The 16,971-nt window shown below is 60.7% G+C and overlaps 1 protein-coding gene across 5 annotated transcripts in view; it reads right to left on the bottom strand.

Moving 5' to 3' along the window:
- Positions 1–17: 17 nt before the first annotated feature.
- SCLY (selenocysteine lyase) overlaps positions 18–16,971 on the bottom strand; it is a 30,118-nt gene continuing 13,164 nt past the window's right edge. For 3 of the 5 annotated variants that reach the window (XM_045198001.2, XM_045198003.2, XM_053919283.1), the window contains 9 exons: positions 15,512–15,659; positions 11,972–12,099; positions 11,603–11,767; positions 10,740–10,846; positions 6,136–6,172; positions 3,763–3,951; positions 3,151–3,253; positions 2,006–2,081; positions 18–783 (listed from right to left, as the gene is read on the bottom strand). In XM_045198001.2, coding sequence (XP_045053936.2) covers positions 612–783; positions 2,006–2,081; positions 3,151–3,253; positions 3,763–3,951; positions 6,136–6,172; positions 10,740–10,846; positions 11,603–11,767; positions 11,972–12,099; positions 15,512–15,659 — 1,125 coding nt within the window. In that variant the 3' untranslated portion in view covers positions 18–611. Of the gene's footprint in view, positions 784–2,005; positions 2,082–3,150; positions 3,254–3,665; positions 3,952–6,135; positions 6,173–10,739; positions 10,847–11,602; positions 11,768–11,971; positions 12,100–15,511; positions 15,660–16,971 lie in introns of those variants that run through there. The other 2 variants (XM_024564254.3, XM_053919284.1) reach the window with 2 other exon arrangements.

The raw sequence follows: 16,971 nt of genomic DNA, 5'->3' as shown, positions 1-16,971 counted from the left end.
TACAAGTGCCACAAACTTCTGTTAGTTCGTTTAATCCCTGACCGTGTTCCCACAGTCATCACGTGGCTCTTTGCCCCTCAAACCACACATTAAAAGTGTTCGTGAAGAAGTCACTCTCTGGGAGACGTGCCGTTTGGTGGTGTCAGAATGCCACGAAGCATCGTGGAGATGACAGAGCCCTGCAGATCAAATCTGGTGGAAGCGGAGTCAGGGGTGAACTGGTGCCACCTCAGCCTGCTGGCCCCGCAACGCAGCGCTATGAGCTGAAGTCCCGAGTCAAGGATCCGAAGGGAAGAGGCGGACAGAGGGGTCCAGTGATTCTGGTGCAGGAAGCGGGGCACACAGAGCAGAGTGGCCCTGGGAGGGGAGGCTGCAATCACAGCGAACACAAGGCCTCCTGCTTCCTTGCCGGCGACCGACAATCAGTGGCAAGTGCTGGGATGTTATTCTCCGGAGGGAAACGCTGCCCTCGGTGGAGGGCCGCTCTCAACAGGCTCGCTTCCTGGAGGGCAGCGTGGCCACAGCCCCGGCGCTGCCTCCTGGACCATGCTGCGCAGAGCAGCGGTGACAGTGACGGCCCCTCAGGGGGCCCCGGGAGCCTGGCACCCCACTCAGACCCCGGAAGGAGGGACGCCCTGGCCCTCCAGCCGGGCCACCGCCTGCTTCAGGTCCTGCACCACCAGGTCCACCTCAGCCCTCGTGGTGCTGCGGCCCACGCTGAGCCGGAGCGCGTTCCTGGCCACGTCGAAGGGGATGCCGCAGCTCAGCAGCACTGGGGACGGCCTGCAGGGGCGAGAGACCGGCACCAGCTGTCACGGAGAAAGGGCAGGGAGGGGACACAGCCCCTTCTGCTCTTGGTGACCCCCCTCCCCCCGCAGACACACCACCCTGCTCCTCTGGGCCTGGGGCCTCTCGGGCCCGAACGTCCTGCGCAGCCAGAGCTGTGGCTCCCCCGGGACAGACCCTCTGCCCCCCAGGCCGCTTGGCAAGGCTGGCCCTGCGACGCAGGGGTCTCCAGGTCTTGGAGCAGACACCCAGGCAGTGCCCGCGCTGCGTTTGAGGCGGTGGTGTGGCCAGTCTGTTCTGGGCTTCCCAGCATGTGGTGCAGGCCGTTGTGCGCTTGGCCCGGCCTGTTTGCGGACGGAGGCAACGCTGACGCTGGGCTGTGTGTCTCTCCGGGGTCCTGCAACCCCCAGGCGGGGCTTCAGGTCCACCTTCGCAGGCTGCGCACAGGCCAGGGGCCCAGGCGGCATGGCAGAATGGACACCTGAGCCCCCCAGGTCCATGCCTGCGCACGCAGTCCCCGGGCGTCGGAGCTGCCGGCCCCTGCGGCCGACCCGTCGCAGCTGTGAGTAGACCGCGCTGGGCAGCGGCAGCCCACGGCTCTCAGCCCTGCCCTCCCCTGGGTGGGGACCTCATTTCCATTCCAAGGGACACCACAGGGATGCCCCCACAGTGAGCCCCTGCCTCCTCCCCTTCCCTCCTGTTCCCCCAGGGCCGCACCAGACACATGTCCCTTCGGAGCCGTGCTGCCAGGCCCTCCTCGCCCCTCCACCCCCTGGCCCTGGCTGTTAAGACTGCAGACTGCAGGTTGCCTTCTGCCTGTTTCCTCATCTGAGGACGGGCTGCTCAGACCCCACATCCCCACGCCCTCAGCGATTGCAGCCAGTCACCAGCCCCTCCCGTGTCTCTGTGCCCTCGCTCGCTCAGGAAGCTCCGGTGCTGTATCCAGCTCCACCCCCACCTCGGCATCCCCCGCTCACAGCAGCCACAGGCCGAACTGCCTTCTCTTCCTCAGGGTGCCTGGCCTGCTGCCCACAACCCCTCCTGCCCTTGAACACCAAACCTGACCGTGGCACACCCTTCAGCGCCTGTCTTCCAGGGGATACAGTGAGCGCCTGCCGCCCGCCTGCCCTGAAGCTCCCCGTCCTCTCCTCCGGGTGAAGCCCCTGCCCTGCCAGGGGCCCTCCCCACCCAGGCTGCACAGGCCCTGGAGAGCACTCACCGGTCCCCGTGGTCCGAGTGGCACGCAGCCCCCACGCTGGCCTGCAGCACCCTGCACTGTGCCAGCACCGCGCGACCTGCGGAGACAGAGCGCGTGGCCCCTGCTGAGGCGCAGAGTCCTGGTGGGGCCCCTGTCCCCCGCCTGCCTCTTCTCTGCTGTGAGTCTGGAGGCTCCCACCCTCATGCCACCTCGTGCCACCTGCCAGAGCCCCTGGGCACAGCCCCGCCCCAGCGCAGGCGAGAGAAACCGGCTGCAGGGGAGCAGGCTTTATTCTGCTTCTAAAACTGGTCCCAGAATCCTGGTCCCACCCGCTGCTGAGCAGGAGACCAGCGCTCCAGGCAGCTGCCTCACTCGGTAACCGGCCCTGGTGAGGAGCTGAATCTCACGTGTTTTCTAAGGTGCAGACACGAGGGGCCGTCTCATGAAGACAGAAGGCCCCCCCATTCACAGGTGCAGACAGGGAGGTCACAGCCACGGCAGAGCTCCTGCTCTGCCCACACGGACACGGGCTACCACCAGGCCCGGGACCGTGGGTGCGCCATGCCTCCTGCTTCCCTCCACAGAGAACACACCCAGCCCAGGCTCTTGCTGCCGTGGCCAGAGCCGCCCTGGGACAACGAGCAGCCACGACCTGTCCTTGGAGGGGCAGCTGTGTTCTGCAGATGTGGCTCCCGGGCTGGGGGCCCCGGGACAGCCAAGCGTCCCCATGTGAGGGTCCCGCCGGCCTCCAGTGGGAGGTGCTGCCATGGTCAGGGGACCAAACGGGACCTGCAGACTTGCGCCTTCCTGTCCTCGCTCTCAGCTGGGTTTTAGAGCTGCTGCCTCTTCTTCCCCAAACCCTATGGAACATCTTCTAACCAGCTCATCTGAAGCGAGGTTAATTTTACCTCCTTCCCTAGCAGCTTTGGGTGGCCGCATGGCTGTGGGAGCCTGAGCAGTCCCAGGTCCCGGCCTGAGAGCCACACACAGGGACTCAGGGAGAGACAGTGCTGGAGCCCAGGCCACCTGGATGGGACAGCCGCCTGAGTCTGCTCTCGGAGCCGTCGGTCCCTTTGGTCCCTCAGTCCCTCGGCCAGTGACCCTGCAGCCCAGTCCGGCCTGCGCCTGCCACCCCATGGAGAGACCAGGGGGAAGACGGTCATCACCTTGGAGCCGAGGTCCCCGGAAGGAGAAGTTACACGTATTGGGGAGCCGCTCTGCCCCAGGAAACCGGCTGTTCAGATGGATTTTCTTCTCACCGAATTCAGCCTGAAAAACCAGCAAAACCTTCAGTGGCAGCTTCAAAGGCCCCCTGACCCGCCAACTGTCTGAACCTCACTCTCCTGGGAGGCAGAACCTCACCCTCAGCGCAGAAACCAGTTCTTACGGGCAAGTGCTACCCGTGGCGGGCGAGGGGGCCGACCAGGGAGGCAGAGCCAGTAAGGACACAGGCATCCTGAACACACACTAGTCCCTCTGTACGACCCCGAAAGGCGCTGACTCTGCTGCGTTTCTGTCCTGAGTCCGGAAAAGATGACCTGCTGGGCCCGGGGTCCCTTTGGGGGCTTCTGACTTGCTCACGTCTCGTCATTTAATTCTTCGATCGTGACCTTAGTGGCTCTCAGTCCCCACCCCGGGCACCAATTCCTTTCCTCCAGGACGCCAATCGCACGTGTCCCACCTGCTCCCCAGGCAGTGCGGGCCCGCCCTCATTGCCCACTGGCAGAAGGAGCGGTGCGGGGCGCAGACATCCAGCGCCCCGGTGACCACGTGCTCACCACCAGCCTCTGCTCCAGATGGTCGCGCACGTCCCGCATGTGGGCCTCGTAAGCCTCGCAGTTCTCGGCCACCAGCTCAGCAGCCTGGGGACACGGTGTGAGAATGCACGTCCGGTTAGTGGGAAGCCAGGGGCAGCAGAGGGGACGTGTCCTCACACTGGTCACTTTCTGGAGCACCCCCGACGGTAGCTGCAAATGGCCCCGTGGCGGTCAGCGATGAGGGCCGGGAGCGTTGTCTGCACTCGGCCCACAGGAGTTTACCTCTCGGGCCCTTCCTGGGCCCTCCACGCCCCAGAGACGCCCCGCCCCAGCCCGTACAGCCCGAAAGCTCGTCCTCTCTGTCCCAGAGACAGACAGTAGACGGCCCGGGGCGGGTGCTTTGCGGGGACAGGGACCGTGGTGGGGGGTGCTGGGGGCAGAGGCGGGAAGGGCGTCCTAGGCAGGGCAGCCACGGAGTGCAAGGCCACAGCGGAGGGAGGGGCAGTGCGCTCCTGGAACCGAGTGGGAGAGGTGGCAGGCCCGGTGGCGGTGGACCAGAGCCTGGATGCGGCAGGGCCAAGGCCCCTGGATTCTGAGGGAGGATCCGGTCTGCATGGCGGACCATCACCCAGTGCCGTGTGGAGAAGGGACGAGACTGGCAGGGTGGGCAAAGGACGGGATGACCTGCTCTAGTGCCGGTGGCCGTGGAAATGGACAAGAAGCTGACAGACAGGCCTGGCTGCTGCAGCAGGTGTGGAGGTCAAGGGCACCTCCTAGGTTTCTGAAGTGAGAGCCTGGATGGCAGGAGGCTCTGTGAGGGGAGAAGGGACGGCAGAGGAGACTGGGACACATCAAGGACCCGGAGGGAACACCAGGCAAGCAGGTGGGGGTGTGGGTCTCCCAGGAGAACAGTCAGGACCTGCTCAGAGGTGTCAAGTTCAAAGCTGGCATCCAAGCTATGGGAGGCGCATTGGGGAGGGGGCTGGGATGGCCCCCGGGGCAGAGGACAGGCGATGAGGAGGGCCAGCAGGGTGAGGGCAACAAGCCAGAGAGCAGTGTGCCCATGGCAGCCACAGGGACAAGGACGTGATGGCTTGTCTCGGCCAGTCCCAGGGGCGAAGGGCAACAGGCAGCGAGGCTGGGTGGCAGGATGGGAGTCGGGGGGAAGAGTGTGCGCTGGCCCCTATGGGGCAGAGAAACATGGGGTAGGGGGAACCAGGGAAGGGCAGGGAGGACCATACCGCCACACACGAGAGGGACAGCAGCAGGGTGGGATGTTCGGGGAGCGCAGGGAAGGGGTGGGGAGCCCCCTGCTCGGGGGACTGGGCGTGGCCCGAGGGGGCGAGGGCCAGGGCCCAACTGTGCGAGGACACAGAGGACATCAGGCTGGGCCAGGCATGTGTGAGGAGGTGGCCGTGTGTCCCGGAATGGGCGGCGCGGTCAGAGGATCTGGGTGCAGGTGCGAGCCAGGAGCAGGCGGGGGTCACTGTAGGACAGGCAGACAGGTCCCCCTCTGGCCCTCACAAGGGGTATCTTTAGGAAGCTGTGGCCACAACCCCATCTTGTAGGGGACAGACGGCCAGGCCCAGGGAGGCGGAGTGTGTGGACCCTGGGTCACCCAGGAAATCGGCAGCCTGACCACCGTCTCTGCTGTGGCGATATCACCAATCACTCACCAGGGGAGACTGGGAAAACGGGCCGTCCTCTCCTCCGTGTTGAGCACTCGAACCAGCCCCATGGGAGGCCAGCCCCCCATGGAAGCAAAATCAAGGGCTTTCCCAGTGTCTGCCTACTTCCTGGGGCCATGGACGTGACCTCCCTAAAGTGCTGGCTGCCTGTAAAGCCGCTGGAAAACAGGGGAGGACAGAAAGCAGGTGCGTCGCCCTCCGTCCGAGACCCCGGTGGGTCCTGTGCTGCTCTAGCCCGGGCTGCTGACACGGGCACCTAAGTCCCTCAGGAACTCCTGGTGACCGGAGTGTCTTTGTTCTAATGAGGCCAGTGTGGGTGGCCCACCCCATCCTCCAGGGAGGAGGGGCTGGAAATGCAGTTAATGACTGTGGGCGGGGCCCCCGGAGGGTGGCAGTCCCCGCCCTCCTCTGCGTCTCTGCGTCCTTTATAACTTCCTTTTGTAACAAACCTGGGGCCTGGCAAGTCAGTGTGTCTGAGCTCTGTGAGCTCTCCAGTGAATTAACCAAATCTGAGGAGCCGGGGGGACCCTGTGATCTCAGAGTGTGGGGAATCTCCTGGGACCCCCAGGCACGCGGGACACACGGCCGGTGTCCCGGAGAACCACCTGGTGTGGGAGCGCCCCCTCATTGGGCAGCACTGCGGCTGAGACCAGCATGTGGGAGGGAGGGACACAGCAGGAGGGTGGCCCGGGTCCCCGAGGCTTACCTTGCCCAGGCCGGCGATCATCGGGGTGTTCTCCGTCCTGTAAGACAGGGGTTCAACCCTATGTCCACGCAGAGTGGCTGACAAGTGTCCCCAGAAGGAGTCCTGTCCACAGGGGCGTCGTATCCCCATGAAGACAGAATCGCAGCTACACCTTTCCCACACATGTGCTGCGGGGCCACCTCAAGGGCAGACACAGGCCCCTAAACCCTCCCTGCAGGTCACTGGTCCCGCCCAGTGAGGTGGACACAGCCCCGGACGGGCCACATGCATCGCTGTCCTCAGTGACGATTCCACCCAGACCTGCCCCACCTGGGGGGACCCGTGGTCCCCTCCGCCAAACCGGGCGAGGGCCCGAAGAGCTCATTCCTGCCGCTGGTCCCTCAGCGCGGCTCTGTGGGGCTCTCCACCGCGGAACAGGAGGAGCCCCGACTCTGGGGCCTCGGGGTGCTGGAGAGTGAGACCCACGAGACCACGGCCTTTACCCACTGACCTAGCAAACTGAATACAGAGCTCCTCACTCTATTTCAGGAAAAACAAAACGTTGACTTAATCACTTTCTTCCTATTCAGTTTGGCCGAATCAAGTCGCCCCAGGCCTTTGGATCGGGCGGCTGCGTGTTTCCGGATACAAGACAAGGAGTGGGCTCGCGGCTGAGTCTCAGGAGGGGCTATCCTGCCCAGCTCCCTTTGGCTGGTAATGGTCAGCTCTGCCCCGGAGACGGGCTCTGTTCCACAGGGGACTTGGGGAGACCAGGACTCAGGCGGGAATCTGGGGGCCTGGGCGCTGGCCTGGCCCGGCCTCCTCCACCAGCTGTGGGTCCCAATGGCAGCCCCTCTCCGGGCCTCCCCCTTCCTCTGCAGACGACGTGGTCAGACCAGGAGCGGCTGCCCAGTGAACCGGGGAGCCTGTGCAGGACCTGAAGCCCAGGTGTGTTAGCAGAGTCTGCTGTCCGCACCCCCAACCCCAGCAGTCAGTCCCCAGCCCCCAGCCCCCACCCAGAGTCACACACAGCCTGCCCACACACTGAGATGCTCACTGTGGGCGCTGACCCACGATGTCCAGCTTTTCTTTTTTTAATTAAACTTTTTATTTGGAGACAATGGACACTCTCATGCAGTTGTAAGAAATAATTTAGAGATGGCCCCTGCACCCTCACTCGGCCTCCCCCAAGTAACACTACAGCACATCATCTCAACCCAGACGCTGAGCAGACCACCCAGCGCCACAAACACCCCTCCCCCAGCCTTGCATAGCCACGCCCCATCCTCCGGCCCCACCCTCCTGAGCCGGGCACCACGGATCTGCACTCTCTGATCTCCTTTCAAGAATACTCTACAAAGGGAATCACATAGCCCATGACCTTGGGGCTGGCCCTTCCCACTCACCACAATCCCCGGGTGGGGGGGGGGTCCCGGCTGGGCTGTGTGCACGGCCCCTTCCCTTTCCTGGCTGAGCCATGTTCCCAGGGGTACACTACACCATTCACTCCTCAGGGGGCACCTGGCCGCTTCCAGCCTGGGGCTGCTTTGAGTGCAGCCTCAAATACCTGCACGCACAGGTGCGTGTGGGCCTCACTCTTCCTTCCTCTGGGACGCCGCCCAGGGCACCGCTGCTCTGCCCGTGCTGGTCACCCATGGGGTTTTTAGCGAAGCATCCACACGGTTTCCAGCAGCTGCTCCGTCCCCTTCCCAGCAGCCACGTGCAGCAGCGCGGGGTGGGGGCACTGCGCTCTCCGGCGGCCATTCGACAGGCGTGGCTTCCCTTTGCCTCTTCCCGATCGTGAAGGTGCTGAGCATCTTCTCCTGGGCTTGTCTGCTGCCGGTGCCACCCCGTCGGTGAAGTGTCTGTGTGTGCCTTTTGTCCAGTTTCTGACTAAACTGGGATTTCTTTGTGGTTAAGTTTTGAGAGTTGGTTGCATTTTCTAATGTTAGTCCTTTGACAGATGTGTCATTTCAAATTATTTTCTCCTACATGTAGCTTCTCTTACCCTCTTAGCAAAGTCTTTTGCAAAGCAAAAGTTTTAAATTCTGATAAAGTTCAACACTTTATCCATTTTTACCTTTTATGGATGCTTTTGGTGTTGAGTCTAAGAACTCTTCCCAAGTCCAAAGTCCTGGCCACTTTCCCCCTAAAAGTTGTATAGTTTTATGTTGTACGTAAGTTCACGATCCAGTTGGAAGGGACCTTGGATGAGTGTGAGGTATGGTGGAGATTCCCGGTCCGCCTCAGGTGTCTGCTCCCACAGCCCCGCCGCTGGAAGGCTGTCTCTCTGCCATAGAACTGCTTCCACATCTGTCAAAAACCATCTGGGCAGCCCTGGCTGGGGTGGCGCAGTGGACTGAGCGCCAGCCTGTGATCCAAAGGGTCGCTGGTTCGATTCCCAGTCAGGGCACACGCCTGGGTTGTAGGCCAGGTCCCCAGTTGGGGTCACATATGAGAGGCAACCACACATTGATGTTTCTCTTCCTCTTTCCCCCTCCCTTCCCCTCTCTCTAAAAATAAATAACATCCTTAAAAAACATAAAATAAAATCACGAAACCAATTTCCTAACCGTTACAGCGCTACCCAATGGTCTGTTTCACAGCGGGCGGGTTGGGGTATTTTCTGATGAAGTGGTTGCCTCACCCACGTTGAAGACTTACAACTGTGGGTTGTTTGTGGTGTTGCCTTACTGTCCTTTCGACGCGTGTGGCGTCTGGAGGGACGTCCCACCACTTCGGTCCTTCACGGGCGCCAAGCGACAGTGCGCAGGTCTGGCTGTGGCTGGGTGGAGGCTCCGACACCTGACTAGATCAGGTTGGCTGCTGGGCGCTCTCGAGGTTCCCATATTCCGCAGCTTCTGGTCTGGCTGTTCCAGCTGCACAGACACCAGGGGTCTGCCCCTTTCCCTTCGGTCCTACCAGTTCCCCACCTGCTGCTGCCCCATGTGCCCGCCCCCCCATGAGGCACGCGGTCGTCCCAGTGGAGGCCGCGTTATCAGTAGGTACTGCCGCCCCACCAGGACGGTTTTCTTCAGAGTCCCCTTTACCTACTGTTGTGTAGCCGCCCCTGCTTCCCTTGCACTGATCTCTGTCTGGCACATCTTCTCCGATTCTTCACGCCCAGCCCGCCTCTCTGCCGGAAGCCGGTTTCCCGGAGACGGCAGAGTTCTGCCGATCGCCTCTCAGGGCTGTGTGCGGCCCATCCCCATGCAGTGTGCTGTCCAATGTGAAAGCTTCAGGTGAGGAACGCTCCCCCCCAAACACACACATAGTCCTTCGCTCTCCTCCATCTACAGTCACCTGGAGAATTACTTTTGCTTCAGCAGCCAAACATCACGCAGATGACTCCGGTGGAAAGCCTGTCTCACTTACCCCCGATTTCGTTGCTCACTGTGCCCTTTCCTTCAGGGGTCCTGAGGCCCCTCTCTCACCGTCTCCCTCCTGTTTGGGGACCTTCCCTTCAGTCCTTTGCGGCACAGATCTCCTGGCGACAATTCTAGGTGTCCCTCCGCCCGGAACACCCTGACTGCCCATCCACCCTGAAGGCCAGGCCTGTGGGGTGGGGCTCTGGCCTGACCACTCCCGTCCCCCATGGTTTCTGATGAGAAACCCCTGTCTTTGGAGGTAGCTCCACCCCTCCCCCCAGGTAAGCTGTCGGTTTTGCTCTGGCTGATTTTGAGTTTTCTTTGTCTTTCGTGTTCAGAAGTTTAATGATACGTTGTGACGTGAGTTTCTTTCACTGTGTCCTGTTTGGGGTTTGCCCAGCTTCTTAAGTCTGCAAACTGCGGAAGTTTTCAGCCATTATTTCAAGGACTTGACTGCCCACCCCGGCTCCCCTCCCTCTGGGCCTCCTGTGAGCAGCGACTGCCTCTCCGCTGCCGCCACGCGGGGCCCCGAGGCTCCGCTCAGTTTCTTCAGCTCCATTTCTCTTCTGCAGTTTGGATGGGATGATTCCATTTATCCCTCGATCTTTCGGGGCATGGGTCCTCTCCTCTGTCCCCTCTCCTGCTCCTGAGTGCATCCCCTGGATTTCTGCTTTGGTTACTGGAGCTGTTCGTCTGAAGTTCCCACTTAGTCCTTATACCTCTTCCTTTGGTGACACTCCCACTTCCTCTGCGCCCGGCGTGCACACTGCAGCGTTTTCACTGTGTCTGCCTTGAAATCTGCGTTTGATAACCCTGACATCTTCGTCAGCTCGGCGATGGCATCTACCGATGTCTTCGTTCAAGTTTCTGGCTGTCCCCTCGTTCCCTGCATGAAGCATCCTTGCGTGTCCCCAGGACACAGGAGTGGTTGGAAAGGGGCCCGGGTGTTGGGCTGCCCCGCTCACCGTGGGGTCACAGGGCAGCACATTCTAGCCAGGAAGGCTCCGTGGCACCTCGGTGGAGGTGGCCGAGCCAGAGTGACAGGGGGCTGCTGCTTCGAAGCGGTTTAAAGAAACAGAGATTCCCTTCCTCACCAGATAGCCTGCGATCTGCAAGTCCAAGGTGTGGACTCAGCTGGAAGAGCCACGCCGACCGCAGCCAGCGAGGCTGTGCCGCGCCCCACTTCCAAGGGGCAGGGGAGCCACCACCCTGGACGCGCGGCGCAGCAGCCGGTCAGAGCCCGTTACCCCGCCTTACCCGGGCCTGAAATTCCGTTCCTGTCCGCCTCCAAACAGCATGGGGCACAGTGGGGTGCGCTCCCCGAGCCCTCGGACGTAAAGTGCTCCGATCCTGGGACCGTAGAACTGAAAGGACAGGCCAGCCATTACTCAGCCAGGACCTTGCAAGGACACGCACATGCTGAGCGGTGACAGGCACCCAGAGAAGCACCCTCAGTGTACCCCCCACCCCGCACCCCCCCGGACACCCTGGGGTCAAAGGCCTTTGGGAGGGGGGCAGGCTGGGCCCGTGTCCCAGCTGTGTGGCAGCAGAGCTGCCCGCGTGTCACAGGGTCGGATCTGTAAAAGGACAGAGGTGGGACTAGATGTCACCAAGGGCTTTTCCTGGATGCCAGCCCACATTTTCACATCGAAGTTAACCAAACACTCTGAGCGCCCAGTGCCAGGCCCGCAGCCCCCGTCCTCCCGAAACTAGCCGTGGACGTGCCCAGCCACCGAGCGCTGGAACGCGCAGGCTGCGGTCCCACCAGGAGGCTGCGCGGCCGCTTCGGCAGGGTTGTCAGGAGGAACCGTCTCCCCACTCCTCCTTACAGGTGAGTCGCCACAACTGCGCTCCACCTGTGCACCGAGGGGCAGGGAGCACCCCGCTCCCATCCTGGGCGGGCAGAGGGCCCACAAGGGGTCTGCGTGCATTCCCCCCGCGTCCCCCACCTGCAGAGGCCGCGCCCCTCCCGCCCCGTGTGGGTTGGGCACGCGACGAATGCCACCCCAGCGGCTGCTGGTCCCCCTTCTGTGAGCTCCCACGGACAGTGAGCTGCTCGTCACCGCATCCAGGGCCGGCTCCCAGGGGCACACCCAGCCATCTCCCCGGGGCGTGCGCACCTTGTGCCCCACGATGGTCAGCAGGTCCACGCCCAGGTCCTCCACGTCCACGCGCCTCTTGCCCAGGGCCTGCGCAGCGTCCGTGTGCAGCAGGATGACAGGCTGCCCGGAAGCCGCCCGCTCCCGGTTCAGGGCCTGGACTCGCCGGCTGATCTCGGGGACGGGCTGCGGTGGGGACAGGAGAGAGCTGAGCATGCCGCCTGGGTGTGATGAAAACCGAGTGAAAGGAGGAAGGCAACTTGAACGGGGACAGGCCACCAGTGTCACAGAACCGAATGCCAGACGAGGCCCGGCCGCGGGGCGGGAAGGCACGAGCAGAGCTGGCCGGGCCTCCCCTCCGGGTGTTCGTGAAAGGAAAAAGCGACTCACCATGACGACGCCGGTCTCATTATTGGCCAGCATGACCGTCACCAGGCAGGTGGCCGGGCGGACAGCCGCCAGGATGTCGTCCGCCTCTGCCTGCCCGCTCACCGTGGACACCGGGACGAAGGTGACCGCTGAGGGAGGAAGCGCAAGTACCAACGTTAACCCTGCCGGCGCCCTCTGTCGACGGTTCACGTAGAGGCAGCTTCACAAAGGCATTTTCCGCAACTAAAACGCAGTTTGTTGTAAATGTTCAGGAAACTGTGGAGAAGGAATCTCAACCCCGTTAGCACGATCCACCCAGAAACGATCCGCCTGGTCGCTTCCTTGGTGACGCTTCGCCGGCGGGCTCACTCTGTGGGACACTCTGCTTTCTGCCTCTCAGGGACCCATGAACTTGACCTCCACTCACTCAGCACTGACAAGCACTCACTCCACACCTGCTCTTGTTACTGCAGACGGAAAACAGTGGAGGTGACCAAATAGAGGGTTTTGGCTCCAAAGACAAACACGTCCGTTCCCCCAAAGTCCCTTGGAAATGAGAAAACAGATACATTTCTAAAGAAGGAGCATCCCCTGTGGACAAGGGATGTTGAGGAACCCCCAGAGAGAAGACAGAAGGACCACGGCATTGGGTGCACAGGAATAGGCTAAACAAACTCAGAACATGGACGTGTGAAAGGGTCCGGCGGCTCTCCAAGGTCAGGGTGCACAGCACAGACAGCAGGGCGGGGCCGACAGGGAGGGCCGTCTGGGCACCCCTGCCATGCACCCCGAAGGTGGCTGGCATCACCTGCCCAAGACAGGAAGGGCAGGCCCAGGGCTCTGGGGCAGGGAGGGGCCCAAGCGAAGGGTGAGAGCCCACAGCATACGCTATGGGACCCAGACCGGAGGTGAAGGGAGGCAGCCTGCCCAGGACCATCTTTCTATGAAGACCTGAAAAGATGTCCGGCGTCGGCAGCCACAGGGAAATGCGGACAAAATCCACAACGAGAGTCTGCTTCACACCCACCGGGATGGCTACAGTAAAAGAGACAGACGGTAACAACTGCTGGCGAGGATGTGGAGAAACCGGAACCCTTGAGAGAGCTGCTGGGAAGGCCAGACAGTGTAGCTGCTTTGAAGACAAAGGTCAGGGTTAAACCAGTCCCTGCAGGACCCACTCCCGGGTGTGAGCCCGAGAGCACCGAAGCGTGCCCACAATCACAGCCTCAGACGGGCTCACGGGGGCGTCATCGCCACACCGCACGTCATTAGCTGATGACAATGTGAATGTTATTCCTGGAAAACGAAACTTACTCATCCACGCAAAGGCGCTGAGTACTGGCCCACGCTACAACACGGACGCGCCTGAAAACATTATGCTGAGCAGCCAGTCACAAGAGACCACCTGCGACATGATCCCACTCATACGGAAAAGTCCAGACGGGGACCGCTGGAGACAGAGCGCAGACTGGCGGGGGCCTGGGCCGAGGGAAATGGAGGCCAGTTAGTAGACACAAGTTTCTCCTCGGGCGAGGAAATGTTCTGTGGCCAAAAGTGGTGGTGGTTGTGCCAGACTCCAGAACTGCAGGGGGTGATGGGCCGAAGCCGACAGCTGTGTGGTGCTGATCTCTAACAAAGGCACTTGGGGGGGGGGGAGGCGTGAGATAAAGTCCTCATTTTATAAGGGGGGCGTGTCAGCAAACAGATGCTGGAGCTGAAATAAAGACCATGCTTGTCACTGATTCAGTTGGAAGTAATTCAAGTGAAATGTTAGGTGTGTGCACAACCACAAACACACATGCACGCACAACACTTGCCCTGGTTGGTGGGCTCAGTGGACTGAGTGCGGTGGGCCTGGGGACTAAACGGTTGCTGGTTCGATTCCCAGTCAGGGCACACGCCTGGGTTGCGGGCCAGGTCCCCAGTAGGGGGCGTGTGAGAGGCAACCACACATTGATGTTTCTCTCCCTCTCTTTCTCCTTCCCTTCCCCCCACCTCTAAACAAACAAACAAACCCAAAACAACAAACAAGCCCCAGCCTCACTGAGCAGGACAGGGCTGGGGGCTACTGTGCTTTGTGCTTTACACCTTTCTCTAAGGCTAACTTGTTTCCATCGCCTGCATTTCACACTTTGTAAAATCGTGTGAGTTTAAACAAGAGGTTGGATGCAACAGTAACTAAGAACAATGTGTACTGATCTCCATTCCTGTGTAAGTAAGACAGTGAAAAGGCAGCAGGGAGAAAAGGAACAACTTCATAAAAAAGGTAGACCTGACTTTTTTTTAATTTTAAATTTAAACTGGGGCATTCAGGCAAGACTGGAAGGAGGGAGACCTTTCTGATCGCCACACAGGACAACCAGTGCCCAGGCACCCGGGGCGGTGGCGGGCCTCAGCCCTGAAGACGGAAGCGAGGGCCAACTCGCCTGCAGGTCAGGTTCACCCCGAGACCCGGTACTTCGAGGAAGTCACTTCCCTTTTTAAAGGGGAGGGTTAACCTAGGCTGTCTTTGGGGAAAAAGGCTCTTAAGGTTTTTTTTCTTTTTCTTTTTTAAAACATTTCTTTTTTTAAAAATGATTTTATTTAGTTAGTTTTAGAGATGGGGGAAAGGAGGGAGAAGGAGAGGGAGAGAAACATGGAAGGGTTGCCTCTCGCAAGTGCCCAGACTGAACCCACAACCCAGGCCTGTGCCCCTACTGGGAATCAAACCGGCGACTTTTTGCTTTGTGGGATGATGCCCAACCAACTAAGCCACACTGGTCAGGGAGGCTCCTATGTTTGGGAAAGTCAGGTCAGTGTTTCAAGACCTGGCATCACAGGAAAAGTGAGAGCTGGACCAGTCCCTTCCCTGTGACAGCAGCAGGGCCACCGTCACACCGGCTGAGCCTAATTCACCCCTCGGGCCACCTGGCAGGCTCTTGGGGAGGCCCGGGGCTCGCTCCCCCAACCCCACCAAGGGCCTCTGGCTCCCACCACCTGAACTTGACTATTTGGCCCGTTTTCTTCATAGAGGAAGTGGAAGCCAAGATTGAATGACTGAAATCAAACAAGGCAAAGCATCATTTAGTGTTTTATGGACACGCTGTTAAATGTGTACTGTGGCCCTGGCTGGTGTGGCTCAGTGGATTGAGTGCCAGCCTGTGAACCAAAGGGTTGCTGGTTTGATTCCCAGTCAGGGCACATGCCTGCGTGTGGGCCAGGTCCCTAGTGGGGGACGCAAAAGAGGCAGCCACACACTGATGTTTCTTTCCCTTCCTTACCCTCTGTCTAAAAATAAATAAAATCTTTAAAAAAGAGAGAAAACATTAAATATGCACTGTGTACAAGCATCTGAAATTATCACTTGGGAAAACCACCCCTGTACCTGCCAATCACTTTCCCTCCCATGCCCCTGGGCCGACCTGGAGAGCCAGCTGTGTGCCTGCACCTGGGAGCAGCTGGGGAGCCCAAGAGCGGCAGGGCAATGACCCCCCACGACCCAGGGCCGCCCCCCACCCCCAGCCAGTCATGCAGGCTGGGTGGAGCCGACCCCGCTGGAGTGCAGCCAGGCTGGTCACTCACCGGCCACGTGCTCCTCCACCAGGTGCTCCAGGGGCAGACGGACGGAGTCGTGCTCCACGGTGCAGGTGACAATGTGGGGCGCATCCCCCTCCGCGCTGTGGACTTTGTGGAAATGTGTCACCACAGAGTGGATCACCAAATTGTTTGACTGCAGAGATACAGCGAAAGACCACTCACGAAAGCTGTGCCGAGGGCAGGGTGGGAGCAGCGGTCCCCCCCACCCAGGACTTCCCCGAGCCTGACACCAGAAAGAGAAAAAAGGGCCGGCTTCCCGAGTGGCCTCAAAGGCCTCCCTGCAGAGACTGGGGGCTCCAGACTGTCCAAAGCTGCAGAACTAGTTTCTGGGCAATTAAGCCTGCTTTGCATAATTAGGTATGCATAAGTCTCGTATGCCTTTTTAAATTTTATGAACCTGTAAGAAGGGGCTACTTTGCCCAGTGCCCAGGCGGACAACTGGGGGGAGTGCCGCTCAGCACTGAGGCCCCCCGCCCTTCGGCCCCTCCAGGGGCGCGCCCAGCGGGTCTGCGTGGATGTAGGGCTGGCCCCGCCGCTGCTTGTGCCAGTGGCAGCGCCTTGGAAAGCCCTTCGCTGGGCACCAACAGCAGGGCCCCGACGAGTGGACGTGGCCTGGTTCAGCGGAGCACCGAGCAGACCTGAAAACACCCAGACGCTCCCGGGCGCTCGCTCAGCGTACAGGGAGCAAGCACTATACACAGCAACCCACAGACTGTACAGAAGGGCCAGGCCCACACACATTTGCTCACATGTGCAAACCATCCCCGAAAAGGCACAAAGGGGAGGGGGGAAGAGTCCACAAATCTACTCGCTTACTTGCATTTCACGCACAGGTGGTCCCCGGCCGACTCAGAACTAACAGTGCTGGTCTCCGGGAGAGTAAGTGGACCACGGAGGGAGGTGGGGTGGGAGAAGCCTTTTTTAAAAAAAAAGTAACCCACACTTCTCTTAAAGGGGAAGTGTGTGAAATATTAACATTTTGACCAAAAAGTACAGCAGTGAAACCTGAGTGACTGTCCCCCGGGTCTGGATGCAGCCCTGGCCACCCAGAGCCCACTCCCCTGCTCCCTAGGGCGGGTCTCAGCGCTCCTCTTCCCCTCGAGGGTCTCCAGACCCCAGGTGCTGGTTCCGCCTCTTCTTGGCCTTCAGGCAATGGAGCTGAAGTGAACCTTTTCTGTGGAGATGCAGACCCCAGGCAACTGCGCAGCAGGAAGGCGGAGGGTGCCCTGGCCCTGTCCCCGCTAGGGGCGCTCAGGGACAGCGGACGCCTGGCAAAGAGAGGGGCGGCCAGCAAAGGTTCCGCTGATCTGTGACGTGTCAAGTTAGGTAACTTGACGGTGGGGACTGGGAAGGGCTCCCCCAAAGGTCACGCTTCCTTAGCAGTCCCAAGTCGCCCCTCCCAGAAAACGCAGCGCCCCACACGGTGGTTCTGTGAACCCTTCTGG

This window comes from Desmodus rotundus, chromosome 2 (assembly GCF_022682495.2).
Source record: "Desmodus rotundus isolate HL8 chromosome 2, HLdesRot8A.1, whole genome shotgun sequence".
Lineage (NCBI taxonomy): Eukaryota > Metazoa > Chordata > Mammalia > Chiroptera > Phyllostomidae > Desmodus > Desmodus rotundus.
Note: the sequence above shows the minus strand (reverse complement) of the source record. Positions and strands in the feature narration are given on the sequence as shown.